General features: G+C 35.9%; 1 protein-coding gene across 2 annotated transcripts in view; it reads right to left on the reverse strand.

Moving 5' to 3' along the window:
• Positions 1-5975, reverse strand: part of LOC120139789 — a 28491-nt gene extending 22516 nt beyond the window's left edge. For both annotated transcript variants that reach the window (XM_039154923.1, XM_039154922.1), the window contains exons 1-7: positions 5700-5975; positions 5507-5607; positions 5106-5316; positions 4357-4438; positions 3103-3391; positions 1564-1662; positions 1327-1461 (exon numbers count right to left, since the gene is read on the reverse strand). In XM_039154923.1, coding sequence (XP_039010854.1) covers positions 1327-1461; positions 1564-1662; positions 3103-3391; positions 4357-4438; positions 5106-5316; positions 5507-5607; positions 5700-5883 — 1101 coding nt within the window. In that variant the 5' untranslated portion in view covers positions 5884-5975. The remainder of the gene's footprint in view (positions 1-1326; positions 1462-1563; positions 1663-3102; positions 3392-4356; positions 4439-5105; positions 5317-5506; positions 5608-5699) is intronic.
• Between the last annotated feature and the right edge of the window lie 10806 nt (positions 5976-16781).

Raw genomic sequence — 16781 nt, forward strand, 5'->3', positions numbered from 1 at the left:
GGTCTGGATTGATTCCTCCTAGAGTTCAAACTTTTCTATGGCAGATTAGTCACCAAAAATTGGATGTTAGAGTGGAACTGAAGAAAAGAGGGGTTCCTATGCAAGAAGTTGTGTCCTTTTTGTCTTAAGTATGAGGAAACAATTCCACATCTTTTTATTTCCTACTCTGCTGCAGGGGAGTTGTGGAATAGATTTTTAGGTTTTGGGATATCTCCTCTGTTTTGCCTCAAGATCCTTCTGCCCTACTTTCTTCTTGGTCTCATAGAAGGGAGCATTCTTATATATGGAATTTTATCCCCGGTGTTGTCTTGTGGTCTATATGGAAGGCTAGGAATTCAGTGGTTTTCGATAACTATAAATTTGACAGTCATCTTTGTTCTTCATTTCCAGATTTAGGCTGGCTAAATGGTTTCTAGCTAAATTTCCCCAAGCTAATATTCAGGCTGATTTACTTGTAGGGGATCCAACACTTGCAAACAGGGTTTCTGTTAAACCCTCGAAGAATATAAAGGTTCAATGTTGGTCTCCACCTCCTCCAGATTTTTTTAAATTCAATGTTGATGGGGCGGTTAAAGGCGACGGGTCGCGGGGTGGAATTGGAGGAGTTTTGAAGGATTCGAATTGTTCTACTCTAATCAGTTTCTCGTCTACTGTGGGACAAGGTCCTGCTATGTTTGCTGAGCTGAAGGCTATTAAACAAGGCATTGATTTATTCATTACTTCTGAATGGGTTCTAAAAGGAAGATTAATCTTAGAGAATGGCTGCAAAACAACAGTGGACTGGATTTTGACGCCAGTTACTGCACCAACGTTTTTTTCGACCTTGGTTGGGGAAATTAGGGCGTTAATCTCCTCTAGGGATATTATCATTAGATGTATTCCTAGGAGTTGTAATTGGGAGGCAGACAAGTTAGCTAAGGATGGGATTGGTTGAATGTGTTCAAATTCTTTGTTATTTTGTTTCTGTATTGTATTTCATGAAGTAAGTTTGTAACCTGTAGTCTTATGTATTAAGGCTTATCAATAAAATTGGGTGCTCTTTTCCTCCTTCCACTAGTTGCCTCTTTCACAAGAGCCAACTATGAGGGAGGTTTTTAATGAGGCCTCCTATTTCTATAAAAAAAAAAGTGATTAAGCTTCAATAATTCAAAACTAAAACTTGTTTATATCATCAGGAAACCAAAGTCAACAAGGAGCTGAAAGTTTTCTATAAGGTAAATCTCAAGCATATCATGTGAACAAAATCCATCACCAAAATATAGAAGCATCAAGCCATATAACCATAAATGTCATAATGTTATAGAATAAAATAATGATATATCTGACCTGGATGCCGGACAAGTACTGGTCCAACAATTCCTTGTACTGCTTAGTAGATTTTTTATCCTCTAAGTGTAATAGCGTGCCATAGTGCTTCCAGCATGAAGAGAGTAGTAATGCTCTGGTTTTTAGAATCTGTGCCTGCCATCATGATTGCAAATGAGCAAATCGTGTTCAACAAACAACAAACATGATTGAAGGTAGGCACGGTTAAGAAGCACAATTAAAGAGTATAGGACCTGCCTCTTCTTGAAGGTCACCATAATGCACTTGTATCTCCTGCAACCACTTAAGCACTTGCTCCAATCCTTTAGCATGCAATGGACGACTTTTTCGGCTCCACTGTTTTGCATAATAAATGCATCAGCCTCCTATTTTGGTTTTTAGGACTACACAGAAAATCCTTCACTACTGTAAGAAGTTATGAGATATTCACATGCAAATTTGAGAAGAGAGATATTCTGATTACAATTAGTCATCTCAACTTTCTTTCTAGACTTTACCAAAAGTTGTTTTAGAAATGTATATAATAGTCAGAGGATAACACTTTTGAGGGCCAACAAGGAATTGTACTAGTTAATATCTATGAAAGAAGTAGCAAAAGAAGAGAATTGTCAAACAGGTGGGTACTTTTTACCAGAATTAGAAGAAAACTTCGCTTTCTCTAACTTCCTACCAGAAAGGGAGTAGTGCAACCTATTGTAAAGAAAACCATTCGACCTAGTAAGGTCAAAACAATCATCTTCCAATGTTTTAAATACACTACCAAGATAGTTAGTTCGAATACTTAAAATATCATCACAAAGCTATTTCCAATACCAATTTTATGATCCATATCCAAAACAATTCAAACATTTGTTGTAGAATAACTCTGGTTTAATATTTAGAAATAGTTGTGTTGGAACTATATTTAATAGTAAGAAAATAACACTTTCGAGGGCTAACAAGGGATCGTACTAGTTAATATTTGTGAAACAAGTAGCAAAAGAATTTTGCCAAACAAGTGGGTGCTTTTTACCAGAATTAGCAGGTAACTTCGCTTTCCCAACTTCCTATCAAAAGGGTGTTGTGCAACCTATTGTAAAGAAAACCATACACCCTAATAAGGTCAAAGCAATCATCTTCCAATGTTTTAAAGACACTACCAAAACAGTTTCTTCAAACAGTTAAAATTTCATCACAAAGCTATTTTCAAGACCAGTTTTATGACCCATATCCTAAAGGATTCATTTTCATTTCTTCCCTTAGTATTCAAACCATAATTTAGAGGAAGATCGATCTTTCCAAGTAATGATAGCTCAAATTTCACTTTGTTAAGTTCTTAGCATTTGATTTCCTAGCTATGATGAGCATTAGCAGCCTGTTTTTCCAGTTTAATAGCTTTTCTTGTCCTGTATTTCTAAAGTTCATTCTTGATTCTCAAAATCTGTGATGTATTCTCTGGTAAAAGAACGCCTTTAACTTTTTTCTACTTCCCAGTTGCTTTAAATAAGTTTGTAGGATACATTGCAAGACCCAAGCCCTCAACTCTAAGCAACTTTTCCATTTCTCCAATCCCTTTTGGCTAGGTTCTTCTCTCCAATAGGTAAAAAGGAGAATATAACCACACAAAAATACATCCATGAAACCATTCAGAACACTCACCCTGTAGACATCTAATGTAATCATATGCTAAAAACAGAAAAATAAAATGCAATCTTTCTGATGAATGAAGATACAGAAAGCAGATAAGCAAGGGTAGACACTGGACAAAAAAGAAAATAACCAACTTATAACACTTACAGCGAGAAGTTTCTCCACTAAGTAAATGAGATATTGTAGATAATCCCAAAGCAAATCTGACACATCCATGTTTACGACTTCAGAAAATTTATGACCTGTGCTTATTTTTCTCCCATCAATTCTTGACGCTAATAAACTAACTGGAGAATTAGATTCACTGGATTTCAATGTTTTAGTTCTGTTACTTAGCATATCAGGCTTTTTCGTTAACCCTTCAGTTAAAGCCAACAAACAATCTGCAGCGGCGACTGAAAGGCGTGAAGGGAGCTCAAATTTATCCTGCAAAATGCTATAGGAACAAACGGCAATTGTGAGATAAATCAGCTAAACATAAAATCACAATACCTTCTAAAAGAAAAGACCATTAACCACTTTTTAAAATTGTATACTGACAAATGAGACATACATAGTGGCAACATTTCATGTCATCTTACATAATACTCTAAATTCTCATGTTGCAAAACGTGGAGACTAGGAAGACAACACTTTGTTGAAGTAGATATAATGTCAATCTCTCATCTAAGGGCTTTAAAAAATACCTTTCCAAGATATCACGAAATCAGATACAGATGAAGCCATAAAGCATCATTCACATTAAGAGAATAGAAATGCTATTAGCATTAGAAATATCCAAGGGTTAGAGTTGAGTCTTCGTTGTCAAGATCTCAGGTTGAAATCCAAATAAAGGGGAGGCAGATGGTATACAAGAGGGCAGCCTCTCATTATGTGAATGAAAACCATTAGTTAGCCCCAACAGAAAATTGAAAGAAAAGATGAAAATTCTAGCTTACATGATGCCTAATTTACCATCCGACGGATCAGAAAAAGGTTCAGGACCTTCAAGTTGACAAACCAAATACATTAAGTGAAGCATCATTCACATTAAGAGAAGAGAAATGCTATTAGCATTAGAAATACCCAAGGGTTAGAGTTGAGTCTTCATTGTCAAGATCTCAAGTTGAAATCCAAATATAGGGGAGGTAGAAGGGGTACAAGAGAGCAGCCTTTCAATATGTGAATCAAAACCATTAGGTAACCCCGACAGAAAATTGAAAGAAAAGATGAAAATTCTAGCTTACATGATGCCTAATTTACCATCCGACAGATCAGAAAAAGGTTCAAGACCTTCCAGTTGACAAACCAAAAACTTAAGGAAAGTCAAACTAGTTCAGATCATTAGAGCACAAGAAACCATTAATAACCACTTAGTCACTTCAGCAGCAGTTAGTCAATGCCTATGGTATCGAATACTACCTTCCCTTGCGAGCAATACATGATAAATGTGGTATAGAAGTGCAAAGTGTCTTCAACAAAGCATTGTATTTCTCCTTTATTCCTGAAATCAATTATTCAAAAAAAATCATCAATTTTCAATGCCAAATGAGTGAAAGCACAATTTTTAATTACTAAAGATTATTTAACAGACTCAGCAGAATATAAACCGCTAAACTGGAAATTTTGGCAAGAAAAAAAAATTCTACCAAGACACAAATACAGAAAATAAGTCTGTGTTTGGCTATTACTTTTGGAACTTTCTTTTTCATTCTCAAAGATATGCTAAAAAGCAAAAATAAGAAGTAGAAAGAAAACTCATAATTAAATGACCAAATTAATAAAATGCAACACCAGTTCCAACATAATGGTTCCGCATAAAACTAAAATTATGCATTTTCCTATTAAAAGAATCATATTTCCAATTTTTTATATTTAAAAAAAAATCATACCAAAAATGTAGAACTTATGGCAAGGAGACTGATATAATGGTTCCACAACACAGAGATACATTATATACTCCTTAGAGACTTAGACTAGATGCCTTGAAGAATGTAGAGCAATGAACAATGTTAACTTATATTAAAATAGTATAGGGAATTTAAAATGAATTTGTTGACACCAAGAAAGGTAAAATAGCAATTCTAACATTATGATTCCACATGATAGATTCATTTTCTACACCATAGAGACAACTTATATAGAAATAGAATAGGAATTCATCTCTTTACCATTAACCAAATGCTGATCCATAACATTTTCGTACTCCATGAGTCCTCGTACAAGAGTACACCAACCAAAAGCTATATAGCGGTCATCTTTCCTTACAATGATATTTGAAAGATTCATGGAAACTGCTTGAAAAAGAAGCCCGTCTTGGAAGAGCCAATTGAGAAGTATCATAGGTTGAATGTCATGCTTTGAGTCCTTGAACGTCAATGACTGGCAACAAGCAAGCAAACACATAAACCTCCTTTGTAATTTATTTCTCACTTTCTTTTTTTATATGTAATACATACATAAATAAATAAAAACATATCTATGAATACAAAATCAACAAAACTTTATAATATTTGAAGTTAATTTTAAATTTTTGTGAAAAAAATAGAAAAAGAAAGATAGGTTTGATTACGTGTTGGATCATGGGAACCAGAATCTCATCCAAAGTCTCGCCTCTCTGAACCGCATCTCGAGTGTACTTGTGAAGAAACCGGAGCGAATCATCCAAAGAGTCTGAAATTTTAACATTTAAAAAAAAAAGGTTAACTTTATTAGAAATAATTTAGAAAGATTCAGGAACTGAGGCGTTTGGGAGCGTCAACTACCAAGCGAGGATTTGATGGAGGAGTCGAGGGAAAGGCGAGAAATGGAGTGGTGGAGTTTCTTGGGACGGGTGGCGAGGAGAGTGGTCATGGCTCTGCCGATTGTGACAGAAACCATTGATTCCGGCTCAGATTTCCATATTAACTGTTGTTGGTCTGGCTCTGCAGCCTCTGCTCCTCGCTCCATTTCTGGGGAAAGTGAACGGAATGTGCTCAGCTAGCAACTGTGGAGAATCAAGGTAGTTTCTGTTTCAGTCTACAAGAACTGATTTGTTTAATGGTTCTATCTCTGATGCTCGGAACAGCGCAAAGAGATTGAAGTCTTGAACCAGTCATTATGGGCCTCTCTGAACGGGAAGTCTTGAACCAGTTATTATGGGCTTCTCTGAACTGGAAGTCTTGAACCAGTCATTATGAGCTACCAACTATGTCTTGGTTTTGGATATTTGTAATCTACACCCGTACAGGGTAGGGTTATTTATCCGGTCCGAATATTGGTTTGAAAATTTTGGTCAAAATTTGGGTTTATGAATAAAAACCATATATTATTTTCATTCAAAATACGAATTTATTGAATAATCTCTTAATAAAATTAGTTTAGAGTATTTAGATTCAAATAATTGTGTTTATATATTATTAATAAATTTAAAAATTCTAACAAAATACTTTCATATAATTACCTCATATTATTTAAAAAAATATAAATCCACCTCAAATATGAAACATTAAGAGAGTATTTTTTATATATAACACCTTTAAATATATACTTTGTAATCTACAGTATCATTTTTAAAATAAATATTTATTTTCTAAAAATATTTTTTTAAAAACTTTTCCCCATGATGTTATTGTTTTTCTTATATTCTTTCTTTTATTTATTTACCTTCAATGGACGATTACGGTCTGTTACATGAATTTGACAATTTTGCTACACATTGAAATGATGAATTAGTACCAACTTAGATGAAAGAATGTTAATGAATATTTTTTCTTGTTTATTATTTTTATAAATTTCAGATAAATATAATGATGAATTACTCAATGTCTCATTTTTTATAGGGTATCTAATTTTTTCAATCATACATTTTATCTTTATAACTGAATTTCCTATTTTTTCTAATTTTGTTTTTTACCTTTATAATTAAGGTCTCTAATTTTTGCAATATCACATTTTACCTTTATAATTGATCCCCTATTTTTTTCAATCTCACTTTTTACCTTTATAATTAAGGGTCCTAATTTTTTCAATCCTACTTTTACATTTATCAATGAGACCCCTGATTTTTTTCAATCTCACTTCCTACCTTTATAATTGAGGCCTCTAATTTTTCAATCACACTTTTTACATTTATAATTGAGGTCTTTAATTTTTCCAATTCCATAAAATTCTCAATTTTCTATCTTTTTCTCTATCCCTCTCATTAGTTCATTTAATTTCGAATTAAATATAATCATATTTTTTTACTTTTTTTTCAAATTGTATTCTTTAACTTATCAAATATTATTTGACTCTTAGTCTTTTTTTTGAATTAATCACTGATATCCGATCTATTAACCGAATAATCTAGATCGGGTACTACAGAGGCAATGGCGACCCTCCCAATCCAGTTTGCTCCATTCGTAAACGTCAGGATTCAAACCTCTGACCTTGTTTAAGGGACCTAGTGCCTCATCTCACTAGACCATCTAATTGTTAGTGACTCTTAGTCTTCTTTAATCTCAATCTAATGGTAAAATATTATTATAGTAAATGTATTTAAGGTGTTTTTCATTTGACTATTACCAAATATTTTTTCTTTGACTCTTATTGAATTGTATCTCTTTATTTTTTTTCATTATTCAAAATCAAGATCCGTATCTTACATAAATTCATTTTTTTATTTATTCTCCTAGTTGTATTTAAAGTATTTTCTTGTCAAATTATTAAAAATAATGTTTGACAAAATTTAATCATTTTCCTACAATTTATTAATAATTTATTAAATTAATTGTCCAAAATAATATAATATACTTTCATTCTATAAGGGCTTATTTTTTAGTTTCGCTCGGGGCTCCAAAAATGTCTGAGACGACTTTGTGTAATATTTGTTTAAAGACTCTCAATCCTTTTGATAATGAACACTTATACCCCTACATATGCGATGCTTAAATTCGGAACCTTAAGAGATAACAACAAATCCCTTAATCACTGAGGTCGCTTAGTTCGTATAATATTTTACTTTTAAATAACAAAACTACATCAGATATTATTTTGTTGATTCTTTTATATCATATTAGAGCTAACATATAATATTGAATTTTAGTTTTATATTCTATTATCTTACTCTATTGTTAAATCAATAACATAACAAAGATATGATTAACAAATGATGACGTGATTATCACATCAACATGAGGTCATTTTTGATGTGATTATTTTAATGTTAAAAAAATTCAAAACAACAAAAATTATTAAAATTTTGTATTTGAGTATTTAAACTCCAAACTTTTGGAAATAAAGACAATAATTCAATTACTAGATTAATTTTAAATTTTATTATATTATTATAAATATAATATACATATCATATATTTCATATTATTTATAGTTTATGTTTTAAAAGTAAAATATTATTTATTATATGAATATATTATATTATACATATCATACTTGTCATTGGTGATGACCTCCATCTGATCCTTGAGATTGATTACAATTTGAGTGGCGTAAGGGTAAACATCCATCCATTCACCGTATTTCGAGAAGCTGAAGGTCACCCACTTGGGTGCTTCTAAGAGCAAGACGATGCCACCGACATCCGTATAAGCTCGAAAACACTTGATTTTGTTTGGGGTTGGGCGTAGTTTGCAACTTTGGTGTCAACGGTTAGACATTTTCCCCCATAGAAAGCTTTTTTCAAGTATCCCTCCTCTAGTCTTAGGTTCTCACATAAAATTTTCTAAGTAAAATAACGTTATTTTGAGTCTTTTTTAGCATTAAAACGACGTTGTTTTGGCGTGACATTCACCTCATCGACTGTTAGTCATGTTATCGTCTCATTATTAACTTAACGCTAGAGTAACATAATTAAATTTAAACTAAAGTTCATACTATAATTAGCATAATTAAAAGTTTAGTGTTATAAACGAGTCAACATGTAAAATTCAGTGATATCTGATCTAACTTACCCTTAAAAATATAGAAGATGTCCAAACCTGAAAGCAAAGAAATATATGTCAAACTCATGAATCAAATCCCAAATACTTTGGGTAATTTTTTTACGGTTGAGCGAGAAAAATGGTTATTTATCCTCTATAAATGGCATTTTCCTTGTTTAATATGTGTGTAAACAGGCTCAATTTTTTTTATCTTCAGCCCTTGTTTTCAATCAAAGTGTCACAACCCAAATTTTTAGGAAAAATTAGAGAATTAATTAAAGATTTATTTGGGTAAAATTTAGTGACTAGATTGAAATCTGATGAAGTTAGCAGACCATTTTAGGAAGTTTTGATGAATGCATGGATTAAACAAGAAATTAGCCATTTCTTATTACCAATAAAAATATAATTACCCGATTGGGTAAACCCCAAACTATTTCCCAAAAATCCCTAAATTTTCCCAATTTCCCTTAACCTTAACCCTAACCGTCATTTTCCACGGTCGATTCCTCGCCATCCGGCCATCTCCGACTGTCGCCACCGCCCTCATTCGATGCGTCATTGTCCAACGAACAAAACCCAACCCCCAATTCATCATGAAACGATATCTCAAGCTACGAAACCCCGTTTCAAGCTTCACATTTCCCCTCGACACGCCTCGATTTTTCGGCGATTTCGACCGAATCGACGAGCGTCACGCCTCACCATTTCCACCACCTTATTCACCAACGTCATGCGACCAAAACCCGGTCGATTTAGTCCCTCATCTTCGCGCCGTCATTAACCGCTGTTGGGGGTAAGTTGACAGGTTTATTTTTAGTAAATTCGATGAGTTACGTTGTGATTTTGGGCTAGTATCTAATAAATTTGATTGTGTAGTTAAAATTGGAGTGATGGGCCAGTGATAGCGGCCCTTGTCGCTGCTGCATGAGTTGGCAATGCGCGTGGGGGTCTTCGGCCGGTCCAAGAGAATTTTGGAAATCGGTTCGAGCAAAACGACTCGCCTGCCCGACCCGTTGACTTACCCGACCCGATGACCTTTGACTTTGACTGAAAAAGTCAAAAAATTTAACAGCCTTATTTTATATTTTCCGACATTCTGAGCCTGATTTTGAAGTTCGTTTTACCAAATTCTAACCCGAAAACCTCCAAATTGACCGTTAAACCTAAATATGCTTAAGTAATTAAATGTTTTAATTTTGGAAAAATTAAAGTAAGACTTGGGACTGATAAATTGTTATTGTTTGAAGGTACTAGAGACTTATCCGACCGCTCGCCAGCTCGACCTAGCTCTTCTCGATCCGTTAGGCCATGGGAGTCGATAATCACTCGTATGAACCGTGAACTTTTTGAATACCCCGATTTAAAATATTACTTCAATATTAACTTTGATTTATATGAATTAGGTTCGAGCACTGTAGCAGAGCATGACAAGGTCGGTGCTCAGTAATTTTACTATGTGTCTTATTTTACGAGGTGTGTTCTCTATGTGCTACTCGATGGTTTATCTGATTTGATATATATATATTTCACTGAAATTTAGGATTCAATGGATGATGGTTTATGAACTATGATGGAATGATGCGTGATATTTAAATGATTGTTTTCACTGGAGGGTATTATTTTACCGAATACGGATCATGGAAATCTTTGTTTGTTATGTGAACTAATTTATGAGGATATTATCTGGGTATATTGGAGTGTGGAGGTATAACCCTGATCAAACTGGTAAATCCTTACGGACCTAAGGCGACTCTTGGGTAGGCTTTCAGGCCCCAAGATGTTCCCTTAGGTTGGCTTCTTATACCCAATGGGTATAAGGTTGCCCTATGGACGTAGTTCTGGGGAACTACATATGGTGTAAGGGATGAGGGTATACTATGTGATTTAATATCTTGTGTTTTATCAGGATTTCCATGATACTTTACTGGACTATTACTTGATGGTTTTTCATATTATGTTTTTATTGCACTAATGGAATACACTGAGTCCCTAGCTCACTTTTCAAACGGTTTTCCCCCTTTCAAATACTTGTGGATAGGCAACGATTCAGGCACTCGGATGATCGAAACATTATAGAGGAACTTTTTATTGTAATATTTCTATCTTCTGAATTGCTTTTAATTATATGACGTATGCCTTTATTTTGACATACTCGTTTTATGATGATGATGATGTTTATGGATTTTGCTACTGTACATCAGGTTTATGACATGTTTTGTTTATGTAACTGTTTTTTTAGTATTTTATTTACGAGTTAAACTTTTATCGTTATTTATTTTACATTTATAAATGTTAATTGTAATATGGTTTTAAATTAACGAATAACGTTTTAGACAAATGTTTTAAGAAATTTTAATGTAATTCACCTGACTTAATCGAAACGCATAGGCTGGGTCTAGGGTTACATTTTATTGGTAACAGAGCTTTTAGTTTTTAAACCTCACATTGTAAATGGGTCATACGTAAAATTTTAAACTGTTTTAAAAACGTTTTACAAATTTTCTGTAAGGCCATGTCACCTGTTTTTACGAGTTAAATGTGTCCAGTACTCCAGTGTCGATCTAACTTTAAGTCTACCTCTTTTGTGAATTAGAGATCATTGTCGATGAGTGAAAGACGTGGTCGTCGGCCTAGCCCTGGATGAGGTCGAACTGCTATATTTTCTGATCCTGTTGATGACACTGCTATAGACCCGCCACTTGCTCCCGAGATAGATATGTCGACTCCTGTCAGATGAGGTCCAGATTCTAGTTCTGAGCCTACGAGAGTGGTGCTTGACGAGAGAGGTCCAAATTGGCTCCATAATACGAAAAAACATATAGATCAGTTGGGTTTGGACCCAACTAAGAGATAACTGGGTACAGTAGCGATGTTAGATGGTAATGCCCACACCCGGTGGGAGTCAGTAGTTAGTAATGTCCCAACTGATCGTTTGACTTAGGAGTTCTTCAAATAGCGCTTCAGGAAGCATTTTCTGGGAAAATGTTATCCGACTGAGAGACAACATCAGTTCCAAGACTTGGTGCAGGGAGATATGTTAGTCTCCGAGCACGAGATAGAATTCTTGAAACTGTTAAAATATTGTATTAGTTTGGTTCTCATAGAGAGAGAGAGATGCTGCAAGTTTGCTCTCGGACTTAGATATGAGTTGAACAGGCAGATTGTGACCCACCGGGATGAGATTTTTGATGTGCTGGTGAGAAGAACGAAAGATGCAGAGGAGGTGGAGGATTTAGCTCCTGATAGAGAGTGTGTCGATCAGTAATGATCTAAGAAGTCTTTTGGCCCTACTGAGTCTTTTGCACAGTCAGAAAAGAGGACTCGTACTTTGGCCCCTCATAAGTGTAACATCTTTTCCCACAGCTGTTAGTCAAGGTGGTTTTTTGGGGTTGCCTCAGGTGCCCCTTTATGATTATTGTGGTAATTGACACATAAGAGAGTGTCGTAAGAATCCAGTGGTCATTTATGGAGGGACTGTCCACAACTAGCTTCTTATGAGCAGACATATACCCAGACTCCTGCACGTTCACATACATTAGTTCAAACCTCAGCCAGATGTCGTAGTCAGGGAAAGCCTTCCGGATCAGCATCCAGGGCAGATTGTAGAGCTCGAGCCTAGCAGAGCCGAGAGCATGTATTTTTGGAGGCCATATAGCCAACTTTAGTGTATGCTACTAGACATCGGGATGACAGAGATAAACCAGAAGTTATTGCAGGTACATTTACCATTATTTTGTTCTATACTTTGCATTACTAGACAATGGCTCCACCCATTCCTATGTATCTAGTTCAGTTTCTCGAAACCTTCAGATTCTGATTGTAGACACCGATAATACTGTTACGGTTACGACTTCAGTAGGATAGTCAGTGGTGGGGAATAAAGTATTTTGGCATTTTCCTCTAGAGGTTCAGGGTGAAATTTTTCTCATCGACCTTATGGGGCTTCCTTTGAAGAGTTTGATTTAATTATAGGGATAAATTGGCTGAATAAACACAAGGTCAATTTGGATTGTGAGTACAAGAGAGCTACTCTGAAGACTTATGATGGTCGGACTGTTGTGTTAGTTGGTGAGCATTGTGGTTATCTCTTCAATATAGTTTCGGCTTTGGTTATTGACCAAATAGTCTGGAAGGGATATGAGACTTTCATTGCCTATATTTTGTACACTAAAGGTTCTTTGTCCAAGATTAAGGAGATTTGTATAGTTAGCGAGTTTCCCGATTTCTTTTCGGAGAAGTTGCTAGGGTTACCTCCTGATAGAGAGATAGAGTTCGAGATTAAGGTTTATCCCGGATCTGCACCTGTTTCTATGGCACACTATCGCATGGATCCAAAGAAACTTAAGGAGTTGAAGGATCAGTTGCAAGAATTATTCTATCGAGGATTTATCATGCATAATACCTCACCCTGGGAGCTCCAGTTCTGTTTGTGAAAAAGAATGATGGATCGCTAAGGCTATATATTGACTACCGGAAGTTGAACAAGTTGACGATTCCACTACACATGATTTATGATTTATTCAATCAATTGCGAGGAGCTACTGCATATTCTTGTATCGATCTTCGCTTAGGGTATTATCAGTTAAAGTTTAAAGTTCAAATGTTGTGAAGACTGTCATTTGCACTAGATATGGTCTTTATGAGTTCTTGGTGATGCCTTTTGGTCTGACGAATGCTCCTGCAACTTTTATGAACCTGATGAATTGTGTGTTCTGGCTCTATTTAGATTAGTTTATAGTAGTTTTTATTGATGATATTCTAGTTTATTCCCAGACTGAGGCAGAGCATGATGAGCATTTGAAGATTATTCTGCAGACTCTCAGAGAGCATCGTTTGTATGTTAGGTTGAGCAAATGTGAATTTTGGCTTCGGGAGGTGTCATTCATTAGGCATATTGTTTTTACGAGGGGTATTCAGTTCGATCAGAGCAAGATTGAGGCTATTGTGAGTTGGAAGCGACCCAAGAATATCTCTGAGATTCATAGTTTCTTGGGATTAGCATGATATTATCGGCGTTTTATCGAGGGTTTCTCGATCATTACGGCTCATTTGACGAAGCTGTTGAGGAAGAATGTCCCATTTGAATGGGGCGAGGTACAACAGGAGAACTTTGAGAAATTAAAGGTGGTTTTGACTCAAGCTCCAGTGTTGACTCAACCTGAGCCCGGGAAGGATTTTACAGTGTATAGTGACGCTTCACACTCCGGTCTTGGTTGTGTTCTGATGTAGGAGGGTAAAGTAATAGTTTATGCGTCTCGTTAGCTGCATCCGCATGAGTGTAATTATCGACCCATGATTTGGAGTTAGCAGCAGTGATCTTTACCTTAAAAATCTGTATACACTATTTTTATGGAGAGAAGTGTTAAATTTTTACATATCATAAGAGCTTAACGTATCTTCTGATCCAGAAGGAGATTAATCTATGGCAACGTCGTTGGCTAGAACTTCTAAAGGATTATAATTGTATGATTGATTATCACACGGGTAAAGCTAACATCGTTGCAAATGCTTTGAGTCGAAAGGTGATAGCTGATTTGAGGTCCTTAATGGCAATGATAAATTTATTTGATGATGGTACTATGTTAGCAAAATTACAGGTTAAGTCAAACTTGGCTAAAGAGATTAAGGCTAAGTAATCTCATGATAGCTTCTTGATTTCCATTTTAGAGCAAATGGAGCAGGGGAAAACCTCAAATTATACTTTTAACCAGGATAGAGTGTTATGCTTCAAGGGTCGATATTGTGTGCCTGATGATACAGAGTTGAGGTAGGATATCCTCAGTGAGGCTCAGAGTAATCCATATGCTTTGCACCTCAGTGGAGATAAGATGTATCGGAATCTGAGAAAGATATATATCATTGGATCAGCGTGAAGAAAGACATCTCTGATTTTTTGGCTAGATGTTTGACTTGTCAGCAAGTTAAGGCAGAGCATCAACATCCGTCAGGTTTGTTACAACCTATCAAGATTCCCAAGTGGAAATGAGAGCATATTACTATGCATTTCATTATTGGGTTGCCTTTGACACCTTCGAAAAAAGATTCGATCTGGGTGATAGTTGATAGGCTTACAAAGCCGGCTCCCTTCATTCCTATGCGGGTAAGTTATACGTTAGACAAGCTGGCTATATTGTATATGTTAGAGATCGTTAGATTGCATGTTGTTCCGTTATCTATCATTTATGATCGAGATCCAATATTCACTTCGAGATTCTGGAAGACACTGCATAGGGCTCTGGGTACGAGATTGGATTTTAGTACAACTTTTCATCCGCATACTGATGGTCAATCTGAGTGAGTGATTCAGGTCCTGAAGGATATATTACAGGGCTACGTGATTGATTTTAATGGTAGTTGGAAAAACTTTTTGCCTCTGGCTGAGTTTGCCTACAACAACAGCTACCAGGTTAACATTCGTATGGCATCGTACGAAGCACTCTATGGGCGTAGATGTCGTACCCCGATTTATTAGACTGAGTTATGTGATCGTAAGACTTTGGGACCTGAGTTAGTGCGTGAGACAGAGGACACAGTCAGATTGATCCGTGACGGCCTAAAAGAGGCATTTGACAAACATAAGTCTTATGCTGACCAGATGAGGAAAAATATTCAGTTTGAGGTCGGAGATCATGTCTTTTTAAAAGTATCTCCATGGAAGAAAGTGATGAGATTTAGGCGAAAGGGTAAATTGAGTCTAAGATTTATTGGACCATTTCGTATCTTGAAGAGAGTATGACTTGTTGCATACTAGCTCGAGTTGCCTCCCCAGCTCAGTCGTATCCATGATATTTTTCATGTGTCGATGTTGAGGTTCTATCATCCAGACCTAAGCCACATTATTTAGTTAGAGGATGTTGAGTTGAGACCAGATTTATCATATGATGAGGAGCCTGTACAGATCTTGGATCGAGATGAGAGAGCGCTGAGGAACAAGCGTACTCCGATGGTAAAGGTCCAATAGAGGAACTGAGGTCTTGCAGATGCCACCTGGGAGACAGAAAAATCTGTAAAGACTCAGTTTCCACATTGTTTACTCCAGGTAAATTTTGATGAAAAAATTTCTTTTAGAAGGGGAGAATGTCACAACCCAAATTTTTAGGAAAAATTAGAGAATTAATTAAAGATTTACTTGGATAAAATTTAAGGATTATATTGAAATCTGATTAAGTTAGCATACCATTTTAAGAAGTTTTGATGATACACGGACTAAAATAGGAAATTAGACATTTCTTATTACAGTAAAAATATAATTATCTGATTGGGTAAACCCTAAATTATTCCCTGAAAATCCTCAAATTTCCCCAATTTCCCTTAATCTTAATCCTAACCATCGCTTTCCACAGCCGATTCCCCGCCATCTGACCATTTTTGACTGCTGTCACCGCCCCCATTCGACGCGTCAACATCCGACGATCAAAGCCCAACCCCCAATTCACCGTGAAACGATATCTAACGCAGCAAAACCCCATCGCAAGCTTCACATTTCCCCCGGTGAGCCTTAATTTTTCAACGATTCAGACCGAACCGATTAGCGTCGTGCTTCACCGCTTCCGCCACCTTATTCACCGACGTCATGTAATCAAAACTTGGTCGATTTGGTCCCTTATCATCGCGCCGTTGTGAACCGCTGTTGGGGGTAAGTTGACAGTTTATATTTAGTAAATTAGATGAGTTACGTTGTGATTTTGGGCTGGTATCTGATAAATTTGATTGTATAGTTGAAATTGGAGTGATCGGATGGTGATTGCAGCCCCTGTCGCCGCCACACGCACCGACAATACGCATGGGGGTCTTCGGCTGGTCCAATAGAATTTTGAAAACCAGTTCAGGCTGAACCGACCCACCTACCCGACCCGTTGACCGTTAACTTTGACCGAAAAAGTCAATTTTTAAAAAAAATACTTTTTTATGTTTTTAGACATCCTAAGCCTGATTTCGAAGTTT

The sequence above is a fragment of the Hibiscus syriacus genome, unplaced genomic scaffold, assembly GCF_006381635.1.
Source record: "Hibiscus syriacus cultivar Baekdansim isolate YM2019G1 unplaced genomic scaffold, ASM638163v2 tig00110773_pilon, whole genome shotgun sequence".
Taxonomy (NCBI): Eukaryota; Viridiplantae; Streptophyta; class Magnoliopsida; order Malvales; family Malvaceae; genus Hibiscus; species Hibiscus syriacus.